This window comes from Cynocephalus volans, chromosome 3, assembly GCF_027409185.1.
Source record: "Cynocephalus volans isolate mCynVol1 chromosome 3, mCynVol1.pri, whole genome shotgun sequence".
Taxonomy (NCBI): Eukaryota; Metazoa; Chordata; class Mammalia; order Dermoptera; family Cynocephalidae; genus Cynocephalus; species Cynocephalus volans.
Window position 1 is genome coordinate 16,165,507 of NC_084462.1, and position 21,218 is coordinate 16,186,724.

The window sequence follows — 21,218 nt, forward strand, 5'->3', positions numbered from 1 at the left end:
TGCCAGGGGTGCGAAGCACTGGCCTCCCTCAGCCCAGCTGTCTCACTGTGCAGGTTTCAGCAAAGCCCATAAAAACACACAGGATGAGAAAGGCTGCACTTGGGAACTGGGAAACCATCTGGCTTACCAACTGCACACATATTCTGAAGGAAAAAAGTGGCTATATCCCTCCAAGAGTTACTTGTCACTGTGCACCCCAGACTGCCATTCCTAATGCAGGACCACACATCTGAGGTCTTCTCCATCAACATCATCAACATTTACACTGCGAGAGCAGATGCCAAAAGTGCTGGGGATATTCCTTATATGGTGCTTCACCATGCTGACACCGCACAGCTAAGCCACCCGCTGGCTCTGAGGACAAATCTCAGTCCAGCTACACAAAGGGATGAGGGCTGGCAACACTTCAGGGCGCTCCTCTCTGCTAGCGTGCTCTGTGAGGTAACCAGAGACAGGAAACCCAGGGTGAGTGTCTTCTCTATTGCTAGCTGGCCAGGAGACCGTGCAGGTGACCCAACTGCTCTGATCGACTTTTCTGCAAACCCAGCATAACACCCACACCTCAGCTCCTGGGCATCTCGGGGGCTGCTGAGAAGCCGATATTAAAGTGCTTCTGTAAATGGAAAAATGCTTTGCAAACATAAGGGATGCTTATTAATGAGAGGAAGCGAGAAGAGTTCAGCTTGCCGCAGTCGACTGAGAGAGAAACTACCTTCCTCCCAGCTCACCCCCACTCCTGTTTCCAGGCAACCAAGGCTGTATTTACAGCAGGAAGCAGGCAGTCAGTTCATCAGAGGTACCCTCCAAACCCGAGCAGACACTTGCCTGGCTCTGAGTGTGACAGTTATATTTCTAATCTCCTTTAGTGAGATTAGAAAGGAGGGAGGAAGATAGACAGACCTGTCAAACCAACCACAACCTCCTTCCACTTCAACCAATTCAAAGTGTTGGTGAGCAAGCAAGCCTGGAGCCCCTAAACATCCCTTCTGAATACATGTTATCTAAAATTTAATCTTCATAACCCTTTAAAGTAGGAAACCAGTCCTCAAAGGTTTAAAGTAACTTGAAGACAAAATTCCTAAGCCCAGGCTCACCAGGGAGATTTTCCAGAAGCTATGAAACATGAAGCAGGTAGGACAAACTCTAAGACCCCTCTCTGGTCTCGGGCATCATCCCAGAGAGGAAAGACCTGCATATGCCAATCCATCAGCATCATGAATTTCTTGTCGAGTAGAAGTGGGAAAGAAGGGAAAGGCATGTGCCAGGTCCTTTCTAAGACCAACAGCCAATCAACCAGAACCCAGGTTCCAAGGCACTGAGAAAGGCATTAGGAGCGACTCTTCCTCTTGTCTGGGGCCATCACAAACCACCCACTTCTCCAGCATTTCAAGCCTGCAAGGGTCTCTAGGATAGAGCACTAAGCAAACAAAGCAGCAAGAAGGAAACTGGAGGTCCTAACTGACTGAGGCGAAGGAGCAGCCAACTGGCTTCACACATCCCAAAGACCCCAGGAACAGAACCTAGACATAGCCCCAGGCAGCTTCCTGTGCCTAGCCCTCAGGCCTGAGTGGGAACTCAGCGCTATGGAAACCGCTCCCCAAGGGATGATGAAGTTTCCATCACTTGGGGACACTTCAACTGTCCTGGCGCAGGCAGAGAGTGCTTGTGCTGTGGGAAGTGGCTACAAAGGACCCAGAGAGTGGCCGGCTGACCCACAGGCCCCCCAGATAGATATTTCTGGGAGGACAACACGGTAGCTCAACTAGGGACAGAGGCTTCTCCACTCTCTACTGTGGATTCCAGAGGTTCATCCAGGAGCCACTTGGGGACAGGGACGGAGACCAGCACAGTACTTTTCCACAAGCTCCCCCCAGTGATAAGGAATGCTGCTGTCTAGGCCTAGTCGATCTGTCTCTTCTTAAAATGATTAGGTTCAGCTTTCAGTATTTTTTCTTAAAAAAAAAAAAAAAATGCCTGACACCTCTTTTTAATAATTTCCCATGAGAACCAGAGTAAAGAAATATTTTTATCAGCAGAGACCAGGATGTATTCTTAAGGAAGAAAGGTCCCCATTTCATTGGGAGACTGGCTCCCAGAAATACAAGGGGCTTCAGAACATAAGCCCCAGGCTACAGCACTAAGTCACAAAGACCAATCTGAAAATCCTCCCACAGGCCCAGAAACCAGACCCAGGCTCATGTGCATCTTCCAAAAAATCCCACAAAATGCCAGCTGCCTTTGGAAGGCGAGTGGCTGCTGACCCCTGCTGGTCAGCAGCCAAACACCTGGGACAGGAGCTCCACACCCATGACAGGAGATCCCACATTTCCTGGCATTTCCACAGCAATCTCCTTAAAAGGGTAACAAATACTTTGTTACACTGCTTTCTACTGCTCAGCTGGGCAAGCCTGCCACTCTCAATATGCCTGTGGCCAGAAAACTAAATAAGCTGTGGCCAGAAAACTAAATGTGGATTTACCAGTAACTACATGTTATGAACTGAACAAAGAAGGAAGCAAACCTAATATGCTTTCTTCTTTGCTCTTTTGTTTTCCAAATTTCCTCTAGTCATCATGTATTTGTTTTAATGTTTTCTTTTTTTTGGCCACAAAAACAAGTCTTAATACATTCAAAAAGGCTAAGATCATAGAAAATATGTTCTCTGACCACAATAACTGAAGGAAATTCACAAATGTGGAAATTAAACCACACTCCTAATTAAACAATGGGTAAGAAGAGAAATCACAGGGAAATTAGAGAGTACTGTGAGATAAAAATCAAAGTACAACATCAAAATTCATAGGATGCATGGATCATGCACTACTTAGAGGAAAATTCATCCTTGTAAACACCTACATTACAAGTAAGAATAATCTCAAACCAGTCATGTAAATTTCTACCTGAAGAAAATAGAAAAAGAGCAAACTAAACCAAAAGCAAATATAAGTAGGAAATAACAAAGATTACAACAGAAATATATTAAATAGGAAATTAAAAAATAATAGAGAAAAATCAACAAAACCAAAAGTCGATTCTTTAAAAAGATCTACAAGATTTGCAAACCTTTATCTAGACTGACCAGAAAAAGAGAAGACTGAAATTACTAAAATCAGAAATAAAGCAGGGTCATTATAACATTGTCATTATGGCTTTATGTGATGGTAAGATTCAGTTTCTTTCTCTTTCTTGTTTGCATTTTTGTTCTACCAGTGGGTTCTGTTCTTTCTTGTGTATTCATGGTAGTAATTATCATTTTTCAGATTCCAGATGCAGAACTTCCTTGAGGATTTCTTGTAGGCCTGGTTGTGTGGTGGTGAACTCTCGCAGTTTTTGTTTGTCTGGAAAATACACTATTTTTTTCCTCATTTCTGAAGGATAGGCTTGCTGCGTATAGTATTCTTGGCTGGCAGGTTTTTTTCTTTTAGTATTTTGAATATATCATCCCATTTTCTTCTGGCCTATAGAGTTCATGTTGAGAAGTCTGCTGTTAGTCTGATAAGAGCTCCCTTATTGGTGACTTGACACTTTTCTCTTGCTTCTTTTAAGATTCTCTCTTTGTCTTTGAGCTTTGCCTGTTTGACTATAACATGTCTTGGAGGGGATCTTTTTGGGTTGAATCTGTTTGGGGATCTTTGAGCCTCCTGGATCTGAAGGTCCATGTCTCTCCCTATATCTGGGAAGTTTTCCATTATTATTTCACTGAATAGGTTTTCCACATCTTTTCCTTTCTCCTCCCCTTCTGGAACACCCATGCTTCAAATGTTTGTGTGCTTAAGGTTGTCAGCTAGCTCCCTTAGATTTTATTCATTTTTTAAAATTCTTTTCCCCTTTTTTTTTGTCTGCCTGGGTTATTTCAAAGAGACTATCTTCAAGATCAGAAATTCTTTCTTCTGCTTGTTCTGGTCTGCTGCTTAAGCTATCGGTTTTATGTTTTGTTAAGTTAATCTTTCAGTTCTGTGAGTTCTGCTATATTCTTTTTTAAGGTATTACTCTCTTTGTAAATTTCCTCCTTCATATGCTGGATTTTTCCCTCATTTCATTATGTTGTCTAATGTAGTCTTCTCATATCTCAGTGAGTCTCTTTAAGATTGTTGCTTGGAATTCCTTTTCAGTCATTTCAAGGCTTTCTGCTCTTTAGGGTCTCGTATTTGAAAATTACTGTATTCTTTTGGTGGTGTCATATTTGGGTTTTCGTATGTAGTATGTTGATGTCTGGTCATGTGGTAGAACAGTTGCTTCTTCTATTACTCTGGAGTGGGCTTTGAAAAGAGAGACTTCCTCATCTTTTTCTGGTCTCCACTGGTGACTCTCCTTGTATCAATGCAGTCGAGCACCTGGCAGGCCACCTGTACTGTGGCTGTGGCTACTGCTGTGGCATCAAGCCACTTTTGCAGCAGCTGTGGCTGTAGTGGGCCACCCACATGGAAGTGGTGTTTACAGCATGCTCCTTGCCTGCTTCTGGTGGGAAATGCTACCCTTAGCTCCTGCCTAGGACCCTAGGCATATTCTCTTGCCTGCTTCCAGGTGGAGGAGGCTGCCCTCGGGTCCTGCCTAGGACCCCAGGCATGGTCCAACATGTATTTTAATAAGGAAAAATAATCTCATAATTTAAAAAAATTACTTGAACTTAAAAAGGATATATATTACTATCTAGCTTAAGCAGGAATTTTAACCTCTGCCCCTATTTACCATAAACAAAAGCTGTTTTGTGGGTCCTGCCAGTGACCAGCAGCCTACAAGTTGAGATCAGGCAAGAGGGTTCATTAAAAAAGAAAAGCTAGAAGTTTTACAACAAAACCAAAAACCTCTAAAGTGACTATGTGGAGCTCATTTTAAAGAAACTGGTAGAGTCTAGAAAAAGCAGGCAAGTATCAGCAGAAATGGCCCACGAAAATCATGGTGGACTGAGGCTCTGCAGAATAGAGAGTGACAGGACCACTGAACAAGAGCTTGAATAGTTCTACGGAAACCAGTTTCCATCTGGAATCTGGAAACCAAAAAGAAGTGACACAACTGGGGCTCAAGCAGTAGAAAAAGCAAGAGGCAACCCATCTGGGGGAAACAGGAGTTTGTCAGCCTGCTATGAGTTGGAATTCAGAGCAAGACTCGGGTATAGTGCTGGACTGTCTGCTGATGCGCAGAAGGGTCGAGGGGCCCTGCACTCAAGCAGCTGACCTCATGGGTGCTCAGCCAGCCAAAGAGAGCCCAGGAACAAGCTGGGGGTCCTGGGTCCTGCATGGCTTCCTCCTGGTCCCCTTTAGTGGTGGCAGGTGAGAGATGATCTCCTGAGACACAGCTGAGGATCTTTTCTCAGCACACACTCTGTGCCTGTCCCACCTACCCTACAGTTCCTGTGTTGCTATCAGCCACAGTGTGTACATTATCCCATACCATCTATCATAAGCTCAGAGCTTCCTAATTGGATGGAATCCTAGAGTAATCTAAACCAGCAGTCATCAACCTGGACACACATACCCTAAGGGACATCAAGACTTTCCAAGGCATCAATAGCATGAGGGGTCTCAGGGAATCTACTCCTGGAGCCCTAACAGTCATGTGCACACTTGCTGAATACTGTTCTGAGGAAAGGCCCAGAACGGGCTTGCAGTCAAGGAGTCAGGTGGGCTCTCTCCTTCTATCTCCCTTTTCACAATGGCCCTTTCCTCGTTATGAAAGAAAGGACACTGCCACCCTGAATCTTGTTATGACACACCACCCCAAGGCATAAAAGCCTCTGGTGCACTGAACAACAATACAGTTTGAAATACTGGTGTTATGTTATAAAAGAGAACAAATGTAATGAGCCAGCAGAAAATTCTTGTACAAGTCAGATGATTTCCAATTCTTTCTTCCAAAAAAACTGAAGGACCTAATCAAGTTGTCATTTAATGGCAGATGTTTAAAAATAAATTTTGATAATATGTGCCAAAAATCACATAATGGTCTCAGACTTCAAGGCATTAAGCAACATTGCTACTACAAAACTTTCATTTCCATTTACTTATTTATGTGAATAAGGCTACTCAGCACTAGTATGTAGAAAATGAGAAACAGAAACAAAACCAACACTAAACCATCCCATTCAAGCAATAAGTAACCTCCATCTGAAGATGCATGAACTAATTGCAAAACCATGAAACGCCCCATTGTATCATGATGTGATACATGCCTAATCAAATTTTACTTTACGTTGAATAATCTGTCAAAATTTGTAATATATTATGCTGTTTTGATCAACTGCATACTACTAATTGTAAGGACAGCTCAATATAGAAGAGAAATTTTAACACTCAGAAATGGGTAGGTTACAAAACATTTTTTTCAAATTTAATTGTATATACATACTTTTGTGGCAGATAAACATTATAGGTTGAACAATAAAATACTTTCAAGAATAAAAATATATAACATTAGGAAAAGAGATGGTTCATGCATTTTTTAAAGTGAATTATGATGCATATTAAAATCAGTGTTATTTATAATGCATTGCATATAGTTTAAACAGTGATGTTAATAATTGATTTCCAAACGTTCGATGTTTGTGTTATGCTGGATATGAACATTTTTAGATGTGAATGTTTAAATACAGGTTTCCAGGCCAATGTCCCACACATGTCATTGTGAGGAGTGGTCTTTCCTTTTGCATGCGAAGCTGTCTCCCACCCAACCCCCAATTCCTGAGAGCACAGCCAAAGGCCCAGCTCCAGGCCCCTTGTCATCCTGGGTACCTCCTCTGGGCCAATCTAGTCCACCAAAGTCCCCTATAAAACACGGCACCTGAAACAGCAGTCTGTAGATTTGGTGGCTAAAGAAAGGTAGTAATGGTATTCCAACCTAAAATTTAATAAAATTCTTATTTGTCCTACAATTGCTTTTAGAAGGCACTGAGTAAGTCTACATGTAACTTGTTTCATACTCTGCTCCATACAGAGAGAGACCAGCAATCTGAGCCATCCAACTCTCCCTCCAAGGTTAGGTAACAGAGCAATCCCCAGGAAGGATATAACCACATGCACCAGAGAGTGGCCTTACCTCAGGGTGTCCTTCCTCCTTCTCTGGCTTGGCTTCAGGTGCTGGCAGTATTTCTTCTGCTGATGCCTTCTTCAATTTTTTGTTCTTTTTATCTGTCGCTTCAGGAACTTTTCTCTTCTGTTTTGCCATCCTGCAATAGAGAAAGTAAACACCTAAATACATAGGAAATAAAAGGTCTTAGGCCATATAATATTTTTAAACAAAGTCAGGAGAGAACTCTCCCATTATAAAAGAAATACCAAGGTATTTCAGAAAATATGGAAAATATATAAAAGTTAAAAGAAATTCAAACTCCCTAGTCTCATCACCTACAGACAACCAATTTAACATTCCGTGTATTTCCTTTCTGTCTTTTTTCTGGGTGGTTTTACTTAACATAACTACAATCATATGCAGATTATGTATTCTGTATTTCTAACTTAACATGAAAACAAATCTTTTAAGATTAAGAGAAATACCGTTTTTAGTGACAGTATTATGATTTCCCAAAGGTGAAAATCTGGCCAGTCCCTAATTATTGAATATTAGGGTTATTTTTATTTTCTCCTAGCATAGACTAACTCATACTCCCCATCACCTAGAGAAGCTGTAGACTACACAGGCTGCAGACAATGGTCATGTGTACCCATCAACAGGCATCTAGCCACCATAGGGTAGAGGGGCTAGAGGACCATGAGTCTAGGATGTCTCCTCTGAGTGTGCAGGAAGCACCAACCTGGCCATTTACAAGGACTGACTTGAGATCCAAGATGCATATAATTAGGTCTATTTTCTCTAGCACAGCAGTATCTAGAACTCCCTGTAGGAGAAGAGAAAAGAAGTCCATGAATTGTAAAATCAGTTTTCTTCATGGTATTGTGCAACGAGGGAACCAAGAGAAATGACTAGGGCTACCAGAACCTGGAAACATGTTGGAGGGGTAGAGGTGGAGAGTCCTGGACCTCTGAGGAGGGATACTAGCTGCTTCTGCTGGGACCTGAGGGAGACCCTAGGGGTTGGGGGAGGGAGGGAGCTGCTTCTAGGAGGAAGAAGCAGGAACTGAACCAAATCTTGCTGCTGCAGTGAAGGCTCCTGGCAGGCAGTGCTGATGGGACAGCAAGAGTAGGAATAAGCCCTACCACACCAGAATGCGTTTGGATTCTCTCAACAGAAATTCAAAAATACAACTCATTCAAACATTTATCGAGAGCCAGCTCTGGGCCAGGCACTATGTATATGCTGAGCACACTGCTCAAGGCAAACAAGAGCCTTGGTCTCATGAAGTTTCCCTTTTAGTGGCAAAGACGGATTTATTATTGAAGTAAATGAGCAAAACTTTTACACAGAGATAAATGCTACCAAGAAAATAAAACAGAATAAAGCGATCCCGTGTGACTAAGAGGCAGTGAGACACAACGCAGACAGTGTCAAGGAGGCCTCAGAGAGGACCAGAGAATGAGAGAAGAAAGCAGCGTGAAGAGCTGGGGAAGAGTGTGCTATGCAGAAGGAAGAGCAGGTGCAAAGACCCTGAGCCCAGGATGTGCTAAGGGGGAAGGTGGGTGGAAAAAGAGGAAGCTACCTCCTGAAGACATACAAAGGCCAAGTGTGTTCACCAGGGCCTCCTGTCCTCACATCCTCTCACCCAGGCATCCTTCACACACACAGACAGAGTAAGACATAAACCTCCCCAGATCCACATGGACAGGAGGGGAAAATTAATCTCAAGATATTGCTGGCGTAATTAAGTCTGTGTACACCCATCACCCACAATCCCACTCCAGACACACTCCCTAGATACTGTCACTCATCGTGTTCACTGCCACCACCATCAGCAGGTGCTTTCCATGGGCCAGGAGCTGTTCCAGGCTAGCCCAGGTAGCCCAAAACACCTACCCACGCGGAGCTCACATTCTTATGGGGAGAGACAAATATGTAATACGTCAGATGATAACTGCTATGCAAAAAAAAAAAAAAAGAAAGAAAAGAAAAGAAAGCAGGAAAGGGTTATGGGAAAATAGTAATTTTAAAAAGGATGATCATAATGGAAAGAGCTGAGAAGCAATGAGCACTCCTAGAACCCAGGTTTGGGTCTAAATACCATTCTCTGTGAGAAAGGGCTAAGGGAGTATAAGGCAAACCTGGAATGCCAGGCAAGGCTAGACATCAAGGAAACAGTCCAAGAGTAATGGGCCCTATCTAAACAGATAGCACCAGCACCAAAGTCCCTCTGTCCCATTTGGTACTGTCACTGATTATAGCGCACTAAAAGAATATAATTACTGTGGAATCAGAAAATTCCAAGCTCCATATTGTTTAATTAGGACTTATCTTAAAAAAGTATCTGAAGTCAGAGGCTACAGATTTCAATTAACAGTATAATAAGAAATCTTGAAAGAATGAGAGACTGTTGACACAGAGGCTTTGAAAAGACAAAGGATTATACCAGTCAATTACCTTGCTAGAGAAATAAGAAAAGTTTGGCAAACATTTACATACCAGTTACTATAAAAGTTAAGTTATATCTATATTCATTCTGTAAGTTATCATTAAAAAATTTAATCACTAAGTCTATTTGCTGAAAAGGGGAAAAAGACTTTTCCATATTATTATACTAGTAATAGGTTTCTTTTAATAGTTCTAAGAGACAGTGACTCATAACTTTGAGACAATGAATGTTTGTTATAGGAGATGATATTTACTTTACTTAATGGTCAACTGATTTTCAACAAGGGTGCCAGGACAACTCAGTGGGAAAGAATCGTCTTTTCAACAAATGGTGCTGGGACAACCAGATATCCTATAAGAAAGAATAAAGTTGAACCCCTACCTCACACCATACACAAAATTAAGTCAAAATTGACCAAAAACCTAAATGTAAAAGCTAAAACTACAAAATTCTTAGATGAAAAAATAAAAGTAAATCTTCATAATCTTGGATTAGGCAATGGTTTCTTAGATATGACACCAAAAACATAAACAACAAAAGAAAAAAATAAACTGAACTACATAAAATTAAAAACTTTTGTGCTATAAACAATGCCAACAAGAAAGTAAAAAGATGACCTAAGTACTGGAGAAAATATGTGCAAATCATACTCGTATCCAAAATATATGAAGAACTCTTACAACTCAACAATATAAGACAAACAACGTAATTTTAAAATGGGCAAAGGATTTGAATAGGATTTCTCCAAAGATGATATGCAGATGACCAATAAGCACATGAAATGATGCTCAATATCATTAGTCATTTAGAAAATGCAAATCAAAGGAGGCACCACTTCACACTCACTAGGATGGCTAGAACAAAAAAGACAGATAATAGTAAGTATTGGTGAAGATGTGGAGAAATTGGAAACCTCATTCATTGCTGGCAGAATATAAATGGTGCAGACACTTTCGAAAACAGTCTGGCAGTTCCTCAAAAAGTTAAACACATAGTTACCATGTGACCCAGCAATTCCTCTCCTAAGTATCCAAGAGAAATGAACACATCCACATAAAAATTTGTACATTAATGTTTGTAGAAGTATTACTCATAATATCCAAAAGGTAAAAACAACCTGAATGCCCATCAATGGATGAATGGATAAGCAAAATGTGGTATATTCATACAGTGGAATATTATTCAGCCATAAAAAGAAATGAAGGGCCGGCCCGTGGCTCACTCAGGAGAGTGCGGTGCTGATAACACCAAGGCCCCGGGTTCGGATCCCACATACGGATGGCCGGTTCGCTCACTGGCTGAGCGTGGTGCTCACAACACCAAGTCAAGGGTTAAGATCCCCTTACCGGTCATCTTTAAAAAATAAATAAATAAATAAATAAATAAATAAAAATAAAAATAAATGAAATATTGACACATACTACAACATGGTATTAACCTTGACAACACTTTACTAAGTGGAAGAAGCCAGTCACTAAAAAGACTGCATATTGTTTAATCCTATTTATATGAAATATTCAGAATAAGTAAATTATAAAGATGGGAAGTAGACTGATGGTTGTTTAGGGACAGGGCAGGGGAGTGGGAGTGACTGCTAAGTGTACAGAGTTTCTCTTGGGAGAAAAAAAGTGTTCTAAAACTAGATTGTGGTGATGGTTGCACAACCCCGTGAGTATAAGAAAAACAAAAACAAAAACTATAATCTCTCAAATATTTGCCATAAATTAAAAAATATAATGCCCAAGTGCTGTTTATAAATAAATACATAAATAAATAGGGGAAAAATACATTTGCCAAAAGTTTGCTGTAGAAAACCATATTTATGCCTTAAAGTTGTACATCATGTTACCAGCCAAGGTTGAACTTCACTAACTTTGCAGTATCGGCACCATATCAGTAGCATGACGTCACTGTGTCAGAAAGCATCAAAATCCTTTATCAATGTTATTTTTCCTCACAGATCTTTCTGCAAAAAATCCAGTGACTCAGATTAATTTCTATAAAGCAACGCAAACATAAGTTTTTCCCTGTATTAACAAATATTAACATGTGGTGGATGAGAGGAAGAGGACTTAGAGGGGATAGGGAGATGTTAAGAAAACCATCACAGTAATTACTGCTAAAATTAGTACTTACTGAGAATTTACCATGTGCCAGGCCCTGTTCTAAGTACTTTACATATATTAACCCATTTACTTCTTGTGACCAATGAGGTAGGCACACAGATGAGGAAAACTGAGGCACATTTATCAGAGTAGGAAATCAACAGGTTATGCCTAAAATTGATAAACAAACAAAAAAATCACACTATAAGCATATTATTTGGAAATATGGAAGTAAATCCAGTAGAAATAGCTAAAAGATTAAACCAATTGCCTCTGGAGAGCACTACTGAGGAGTGGGAGTGGCAGGTGACTGCTGTTTTTAAGTTTTCTGGTACCACTTGAGTTTTTAAGCTATATGCACATAATACTTAGCTAATTTGATAGTTTTAAAAATGTCACTTTTTTGGGCCGAGCCCGTGGCGCACTTGGTAGAGTGCTGTGCTGGGAGCGCGGTGACGCTCCCGCCGCGGGTTCGGGTCCTATGTAGGACTGACCGGTGCACTCACTGGCTGAGTGCCGGTCACGAAAAAATGACCAAAAAAAAAAAAAATAAATAAATAAAAAATAAAAATTTCACTTTTTTACATAAAAGATTTTTTAAAATTATATTATCCAGTATTGGCCGGAGAATGATGAAAAGGGCATTATCATGCTCTGCTAATGGGAGAATAAATTAGTACTACAGCCTTTCTAAAAGGTAATTTTATAACATTTATCAAGTGTTGCGGCCCAGTAATTCCACTTCTCGGAATTTATCCTAATGAAATAATCATGGACAGAGATTTACATATAAGAATGAGAATGGCAACACTATCTCTAATATTAAAACATTGAAAACACCATAATTGTCCAACAATAGCAGGCTGGGTAAATAAATGACTCCTTGCAAAGGCACACTCCTACACAACCATTAACCAACTGTGATCTCAGAGAACATTGAGGCATATGAGTAAGTGCTCATAATACAATGTAAAGTGAAAAGATGGATATAAATCTATGTATATACAATATGACCCTCATTTCATAAGAAAAATTATACATAAATATGCACAAAGGAAAAAACTAAAAGGAAATACATTAAAATATAACATTTTAGGAGGCAGGATTACAAGAATGTTTTTTTTTTTCTTATACTTTTCTGTAATTTATACAGTAAAAGCAGAAGAAAAAAATTATTTTAATATACCAGCTCAAACATGTTCAATGAAGCAAACAATCACACTGGCAGAAAGCTGAGAGTCCAGATCAGACAAACACAAGGAAGCTGGCTAGAGCTGACAAGCTGGGCTTTTGTCACTGACTCGGACAAGTTAGCAAAAACAGGCTACAGCTGCAGCTCTCCAGGGCTGAAAAGCAACTCCACAGGACCTTAAAAAAATAAATCAGCCTATAGAAAAAAAAACATTTTTTAAAACTGAAAATACCATCAATAAAAATACCCCAGCTGTTCCCTCCCATCCAGCACTTCTAAGTCATCTCTGAATCTGTTCAGGTTCTGGAGAGAGGCACTTCCCAATTCACTGGGCAAAGGCCTACTCTGAGATCCGCAAACCTCTAAGAAATCAGTGGAAGGAGTCCAGGAATGGAATCAAGTTCCTGCATCCCGGCCTGTGGCTTTGCTCTGATCTACACTGATCCATAGATCAATGACCTCCCCAGGCTCTGCTATTCTGCTCACTGACCCTACTCGCTCGCTCTCTCCCTCCCTCCTATGGCCATACTCTAGACCCTGTTACTAATGTAACTCCAAGCCAACCATCGTCTCAATGCTAAGCATCCCACTCACCTATCCCACCTCCTATCTTTCCAGCTCTTTCCAGCTAATGCCCTCTAGGCACCCTGAAATCCAATAATCTTTCAACCTCACCAACCTGTAATCCTTTGATCCTACATTTTAACATCCCTCAACTCTCTCTGTTCTGACTTCCACAACTTTAATGTCCATGGTCCATCATTATATTCAGTCCCTTATACATTCTCAACTTCATGGTACTTGCCTGGCAAAACCCCAACTCTAGTACCTACTCCTGCTTGACTTGTCTACTCCAAACCTGGAACTTCACATGGCTAGAAAAACCACAGGACCAGGCTGACTGGTTCCAGTCTAAATTCAAAACCACTAACCTCAAGGGGATCCTTAGTGCTGCCCAGCAGTTCTATGACCTTTCCCTACTCCTGTCACTCTCCCAGACTGATTCATTTCTTCACCTCTCCTAATCTCTTAAACCTCCAACATCTTTTCCCACTTCTCTGTTCTCAGTAGATGCCCTTCGTTCCTGATTACTGAGAACACAGACGTAATCAGAGGGAATTTCTACAACCTCCCACACCCGTCCATGCTCCTATCAAGGGCAATCCCTTCAGTCTTCCCTCTCGCCTACCGAAGGGCATCATTCTAAGCAATTCTCCCCCTCTCCTGCATCATTAGCTCATCCCTTCTATTGAATCAATTACCATCTCCCACATCTTAAAAACTCTCTCAACTCCACATATCCTTCATGTACTCACCATTTCTCAGCCCCCTTCTGCAGCAAAATCCTCTAGAACTGTCTACCTGCACTGTCTCTAACCCTTTTCTTCTCCTCTCTTGTACTTTCTCCCATCAAGCTTTTGCCCAGACCACTCTACCACAATGACACCCATGTGGCTAAATCCCATTACCGATTCTTAACATGCAACTTATTTGACCTAACAGCAGCATTTGACACAGTTTATCCCTCCTTCTCTCTTGATATGCATTTTTCACTTTGTGTACAGCACAGACAGCACACTCTCCTGCTCTTGATCCTACCTCTTCATCGTCCTAACAGAAGGACCCCAGATTTTGTGCTCACCTTCCTGTCTCAGTTATCTCATTTAGTCACATGGCTTTAAATACCAACTAGACACTGATGACTTCCAACTTTCTCTATTTAGAGGTCTCTTCTTAGCTTTCTCCCTGCACTACACTGCCAACTCAACATATAAGAGTATATCACCTGATCTGCAGTGTTTGTCCTCTCAATAAACAGCCATCTGATGAAATCCAGCTCAAGCTAAAAACCTTGATGCCACCACCCACAACTCCTCTCTTTCTCACACACCCATCCAACCCACAACTAAATCCTGTTGGCTCTATCTTCAAAATACATCCAGAGTTTTGACTATCTTTTACTACCTCTACTGCTAACATCCTGATCTCACCTAGATCACTCATGGCCTCTGACTGATCTCTCACTTCTACCCTTGCACAACACAGCATCCAGAGTGTTTAAAATACCTAAGTTAAATTATGCCTCCCCTCTGCTCGAAAACTTCCCAGGGCTTCCCTTTCCATTTGGAGGAAAAGTCAAAGTTCTTACAGGCCTTTGTAAGTCCCACATCATTGCCCTTTCCCTTCCCCTTGTATCTGGGACCTCACCTCCTATTTCTCTTTTCCTCTCTTGGTCCCAGCCACACACTGTGCTCCTTGCTGTTTCCCCCTATGTTTCCTCTATCTGGAATGTTTTTCTAGCCACCAACGTGTCTCACTACCTCACCTCTCCACTCTCTATCCCCCCTCCTAATTTTTCTCCAGGGTATCTATCACCACCTGATGCGTGTATCTTATTGACCTGTCTCTCCCTTCTAGAATGTAAGTTCACTAGATCAGAGATGTGTCTATTTTCTTCACTGCTGTATCTCCAGCGCCTTGCACAGTGTTGACACACAAAAGGAACCCAAACACGTTTTTTAAATGAAGGAACAAACAAATGAATAAGTGATGGAAGGAAATGCAAAGTATTCTCATGATAAAAAGTGAGAGCTGAAAGCCTCAGAGAGCGACTAGGGCCTACTGAATTCCAGCTCGCGTCTACAGAAGACAGAGGCCAGAGCCACGGCGAGGACTGACGACCCCGCGCGACCACCCAGTGGTGTTACTTCAGATCGACCACAATCGGTCAACCGAGAAGTGTTTGCGGACTGCCGGGCCCCATGCAGGGCCTCCCCAGCCTCCCCAGTGCCTTAGACCCCGGGGCCGCCTTCTGGTCCCGCCGCGCCAGGCCTCCGCGAACCCATGTGGGGGGCCAGTGCCAGGAGGACACGCGCGGGAATACACCCCGGAGCTCGAGGGGTCCTTGGCGCCACAACCCACCCGGCTACTCGGCCGCGGCCCCACACGCCTACCTGCACCCACCTGCGCCACCTGCTCGTGCCCCGCTGGCCACCGACGCCGGCTTCCGGCAGGCCCAGAGCCCCAGGTACGCGCCAGTCCCGCCTTCAGGCGCGCGGCGCCTTTTATTGGACGAGGCCTGCCTCCGTCTTCCCACTGGCCGATGGCAAGCTGCGGCCGGCCGGGGGCGGTGCACGGCCCGGGCGCGGGCTAATGACGCCATCTCTAAGAGCCGCTGGCTGCTAGGAGAGCCATCGGTTGCCAAGGCAACTTGCCTTCGGGCGGACACTTGGGACGGTTGGCACTCTGGCCCCAGGCGCGAGGGGCGGTGCGGGCGGCTGCGCGGGGGTGTGCGGGCTGCGCCAACGCGCGCCCGCCTCTTGCTGGACGCGACCTCCGCTGGATGCTTCCCGTCGAGGGACCAGAGACGACCCAGGGCAAGAAACACAACCAGGAATTTAAATAGATAAGCTGTGGCTGTAGGGATCAGCATGGATACGTCTCAAACTTAATGTTAATTTTTAAAAATCAGGGTGCAAAAGGATAGATGCTAGGGCCGGCCCGTGGCTCACTCGGGAGAGTGCGGTGCTGATAACACCAAGGCCCCGGGTTCGGATCCCATATACGGATGGCCGGTTCGCTCACTGACTGAGCGTGGTGCTGACAACACCAAGTCAAGGGTTAAGATCCCCTTACCGGTCATCTTTTAAAAAAAAAAAAAAAAAAAAAAGGATAGATGCTAGAAAAATAAAAATAAAGGATAGGTATTGTTATAATAGTATTTGTGTACAACTTTTTTTTTTTTTTTTTAAAGATGACCGGTAAGGGGATCTTAACCCCTGACGTGGTGTTGTCAGCACCACGCTCAGCCAGTGTGAGCTAACCCGGCCATCCCTATATAGGATCCGAACCCGTGGCCTTGGTGTTGTCAGCACCACACTCTCCCGAGTGAGCCACGGGCCGTCCCATTGTGTACAACTTTTAAATGTAAATACCATTTATTGTTTATGAATGTATACAAATGTCTTATATCTACAAGGATATGAAATTGAGATTAGTGTTGCCTCAAGGTTAGAGGTGCAGGATAGAGGTGCAGCTTCACTCTGCTGTGTGTGTGTTTAAAGTCTGACACAAAACTACTAAAATTAACCTTCTGTTTTATCTGGGTAGTAGATACATGTGGTTTATCAATTTTCAGTTCTTAGAAATACTTAATAATCTAGACACCTTTACAACGGGAGGAAAGGGAGATAGCCCTTATGTCATCTAACTTTTGAGATGAGAAACAGTAAAATAGGCTAGTAGCCAAATGGGAATGTGGAGTCAAGGGGAGATTCTTTTTTAAGATGGGAGATATTAGAACAAGCTAGTATTCTCTAGTTTCACTCTCTATGGATAATCAACTTGTTTATAATTTATTGCTTTACAAATAATTTATAATACATACCCTGTTTGTCTCTTTGTGCACATACATGAGAGACTCTCTAAGGCACGTACTCAGATTGCTGGGCCACAGGTATTAGCATGTCCAACTTTAGTTGGAAATTCAGTTTTCAAACAGCTGTGCTGGCTTCCAGCCACCATCACCACCACAGTACAACTCTGAAAAAAACAGTTTTCATCCATTCATAAGGTCAAGGAATATATAACATAAGAATAATATAAATATATTCATATGTTTAGTTTTGCTTATTTTTTTTTTAGCTCCGGTATTGTACTAGTAGGTAATTCACATCAGCCTCCCTATTGAGAACAACTAAAAAAAACCTGGTCAAAATATAACCATTAAAAAAATCTGTTTTATGGCATATGACATCAGAATGCTAATTTAGCAGTAAAATATTATGGAGCCAATTAACAGAAGAAAAAGGAAACCCAGAGTGGCAAGCCCGACATTTAAGGCCATTTTCACTCAGGGGTTAGTTCTGGAAGAGGCAGCTGAAAAACTGAGAACTTGAACAGAGATTTTGACAGTTTTGTGGGTTGGGGGCCCAAAGTCCAGGGCTGCTAAGGGGAAAGGGTTCTTGTAAATTCCTCATCTTTGGGTTGAGACCCTGAAAGGCTACACTGAAGGAGTGAATATGAACCAGAAATAGACCAGCCCTTGCAGGGACTTCATGAAAACCACATTAAATTCACCTCAATTTCTGAAATTGCATTCCGGTGATTCAGGATTTATTGCTGTGCCACTAGCCAGCTAAGAAAAGGTAAATTATTTCTAGATGATGATAATATCCTAAGCTCCAAATTACTATTGCTCATATATTATGTCCAGCACTCCATAGAAAATAGCTATGCAGGAGCTGGCCAGTTAGCTCAGTTGGTTAAGAGCATGGTGTTCAAATCCCATACTGGCCAGCCACAAAAGAAAAAGAAAAAAAGAAAAAATAGCTATGTATACAAGGAGACAACATGATAGAAAATCAGTAAAAACAATATACCATTTTCATCATACAGTGGGTTGCTAACACACTGACCCAACATTATAACTTCATGGATCTGAAAATGTCCAGCTCATGATGGACAGCTCCAGTCACATACCAACGTGCTGTGCAGTGCTGAGGTGCTCAGTCTGTACAGGGCCCAGTAGCACATCAGGAACTTCTTAACATAATGTGTAATCCTCTGTAGCAGAGGGCATGGTTTTACTCCAGACCCTTAGGGGCCTGCGCTGTGACTCTCTTATTGGGATTTGCCAAAGATAATACACAGAGTCTTATCTACCATGTACATCTCTAGCACTATCTGGTCTTCCAAGTTATATGGCCCAAGTGCAGAACAGCTTGTACTGCAAACTGAACCTGCTGCAGAGCCTTCTCTTGCTTTGGGCTCTGCTTGAAACTCAGAAGCACACTTCTAAGTTACTTAATAAATGCTTGGTGACCATATTAAATATAATATATGCTGCCTCCAAAATCTAAAGAGGCCAAGAAAGGGAAGTAGGACTCTTTTTAGTGGCAGAAGATTGTATTTATTTTCTATTTCTGCATAACTAACCCAAAATATAGCAGCCTAAAAAAAGAACGAACATTTATTATCTCATATTCTCTGTGGGTCAGGAATATGAGCATGGGTTAGCTTTGTGCTTCTGCCTCAAGGTTTGTCACAGAATTGTTGTCAAGGTGTCTGCCAGGGTGATTTCATTCGAAGGCTTATCTGGAATGGTCCACTCCTAAGCTCACCCACATGGATACCAGAAAGATTCATTCCTCGAAGGTCATTGATCTGAGGGCCTCAGGCCCTCTCTGTCTGTTGACCAAAGTCCAGTTCCTTGCCACATAGGCCCCATCATAAGGTAGCTCACACCATGGCAGCTGGCTTCCCTCCGAGAGAGTGAACAAGAGGGGCACACTCAAGGTGGAAGTCGCAGTCTCTCGGTAACCTAACCTCAGAAGTGACATCACGCTTGCCATATTCTCTTCACTGGAAGTGCATCAGAAAGTCTGCTCACACTCAAGGGGAAGGGATTCCAAAAGAGCATAGATACCAGGAGGAGAGCATCACTGGGACCATCTGAGAGGCTGCCTACCTCCAGGGTGAAAGGTGTAATAACAGGGTCTTGGCATTATAGGGGAAGTTGCGGCATGCCCGGACCACCGGACAGCTAGAAACTTCACTTGTGTGGCCAATCCCTGAAGCTTAGGGGTTTATATTCTACTCTCTGACATACACAGGTCTTACCAGGGCATCCAGATGACTTGCCATTTGTGATTCACCAGGTCTGATTAGCATGAGGCCATCAATACAGTGGATCACTGGAATGTCAAAACATCCAATGCCCCTTTAGACACTGTCCGTTCAGACTGTGACAAGGAGCAGGAGAGTTAACACAGCCCCTAGACAAGACAATACATGTGAACTGCCGCCCCTCCCCTGTGAATACAAAGGGTTTCCAATTCTCTTTCGGTGAGGATAGATCAATAGCTATACACCAGGTGCCAAAGGCTGTGTTGATTTGTTTGAGCAGAGACACTACAGCTGTGATTAAGGGCAGCCACCTAGCTAGTGACAGCATTTACCATCATTGACCACAATCCATCTGGGAATCATGCATCCTTTCAGTATTTGAGCGGGGCACTCATCTCTACAATTCTGCCTAGGATGAGGCACTGTTTCTACTGTGCTCTCCTGGCTAGGAGGGCAGTTTTAGTGGCTTCCACTTGGACTGTTCTACCACAGTGGCTCTTCCTCCATGGACCAAAGATCTAACAGTTTTCTGCTAGCTCTTAGGTATACCCATCTCAATTTGCACTTAGGGACAGGGGAAGTCTGTGGGCCCATTGGACCCACTGTGAGACAAACTTGGACCAGGACTCCAATTATTACCTGGCCACTGTCAGGCCCAGTCTAGTAAGGGAGCCAGGACCCCTGGTATCAGTGTTTCAGAACTCCTGGTATGAGTGTCAACTCAAACCCTGTATCCAACAGCCTGCAAAAGTTCTGGGTATTGCCTTTCTGGGCCATCAGTTCCTGGGAGGAGGGACTGGGAGAATACAAGGAGTCTTCAAAAAGTTCATAGATTCATACTCCCTTTTAATCCTATTTTTCTACGAACTTTTTAAAGTACCCTCAAATTTATTTTATATATGTGCTGTGGCATGACAGGATCCTTCCTTAAGGGGACCCAGACTCCATTTCAGTGGATGGGTTCTAGGCCTAAGAATGAACTCAGCCTGCAAACTCCCCACGGGACTGTGATTCCCTCTGGTGGTGGCTAACAACAACCTTTTGCTCATCAGCTCTTGATCTGTTTTAATTATGCAAATCCAGCAGTACTCTTGCTGGTTGCCTGTGATCGCCCCTGGAAACCTCACAGTTTATTAGCCACTGCCACAGGTCCCTGTGGACCTTGTCTCTAGCTTGCCACTCTGGCCTTGCTGCCTGTTATGATAATCTCATCCTTTCTGCCTCTGATGGTAACTTGCACCACCCAGCCTCTGCTATTCCAAAATTTAACTGCCCCACTTGACACTCTGGAGCTCGGGTCTATGGCAGTATCTCCTATTGTCAACACTGGCCTACAGAGGTCAGCTACCACTGAGCTTATCGACAATGCTGAGCTCCCCTCATCCCTTATAGCTTTAGTGAAAGGCAGGGCCCTAGAGCCCTCCCAGGGAACACAGTCAGCTGGTGGGTATTCTGGTCTCTTGTAACAAAAGTATTCTTACCTGCCCACCTCTCCATGCATCCTGATCCCTTCCTGCATATGCTATCAGGGCAGTTCTGACAGCTCCACTTTATTTGCTGAAGGTCACTATCATGTCAAGCCTCAAAAAGTCACCTCTTTGAATGAGTATAGAAAAATAAATTTTTTTTCATTTTTGTTTTTGGAAATGCTGAATGGGCCTAAAATCAGTAACATTACAGTAGAACTGAGCACGCCTATCACCTAGTAAGTGGTTTCTAAATATCATCCCCCATTAAAATGAACCAGGGCTCCTTGGAGAAATTGCTGATTCCAGGGCTGTGGCAGGGACAATACAAGATGGGCCTGGAATATCTTGTTAGGCCAGTCAGTAAGAAA

General features: G+C 42.8%; 1 protein-coding gene across 3 annotated transcripts in view; it reads right to left on the minus strand.

Annotated features, from left to right (window-relative positions):
* C3H7orf50 (chromosome 3 C7orf50 homolog) overlaps positions 1-17,179 on the minus strand; it is a 158,655-nt gene extending 141,476 nt beyond the window's left edge. Inside the window, exons 1-2 of one of the 3 annotated variants that reach the window (XM_063089052.1) lie at positions 17,142-17,179; positions 7,033-7,162 (exon numbers count right to left, since the gene is read on the minus strand). In XM_063089052.1, the coding sequence (XP_062945122.1) occupies positions 7,033-7,162; positions 17,142-17,164 (153 nt within the window). In that variant the 5' untranslated portion in view covers positions 17,165-17,179. Of the gene's footprint in view, positions 1-7,032; positions 7,163-15,708; positions 15,802-17,141 lie in introns of those variants that run through there. The other 2 variants (XM_063089053.1, XM_063089054.1) reach the window with 2 other exon arrangements.
* Positions 17,180-21,218: the final 4,039 nt, after the last annotated feature.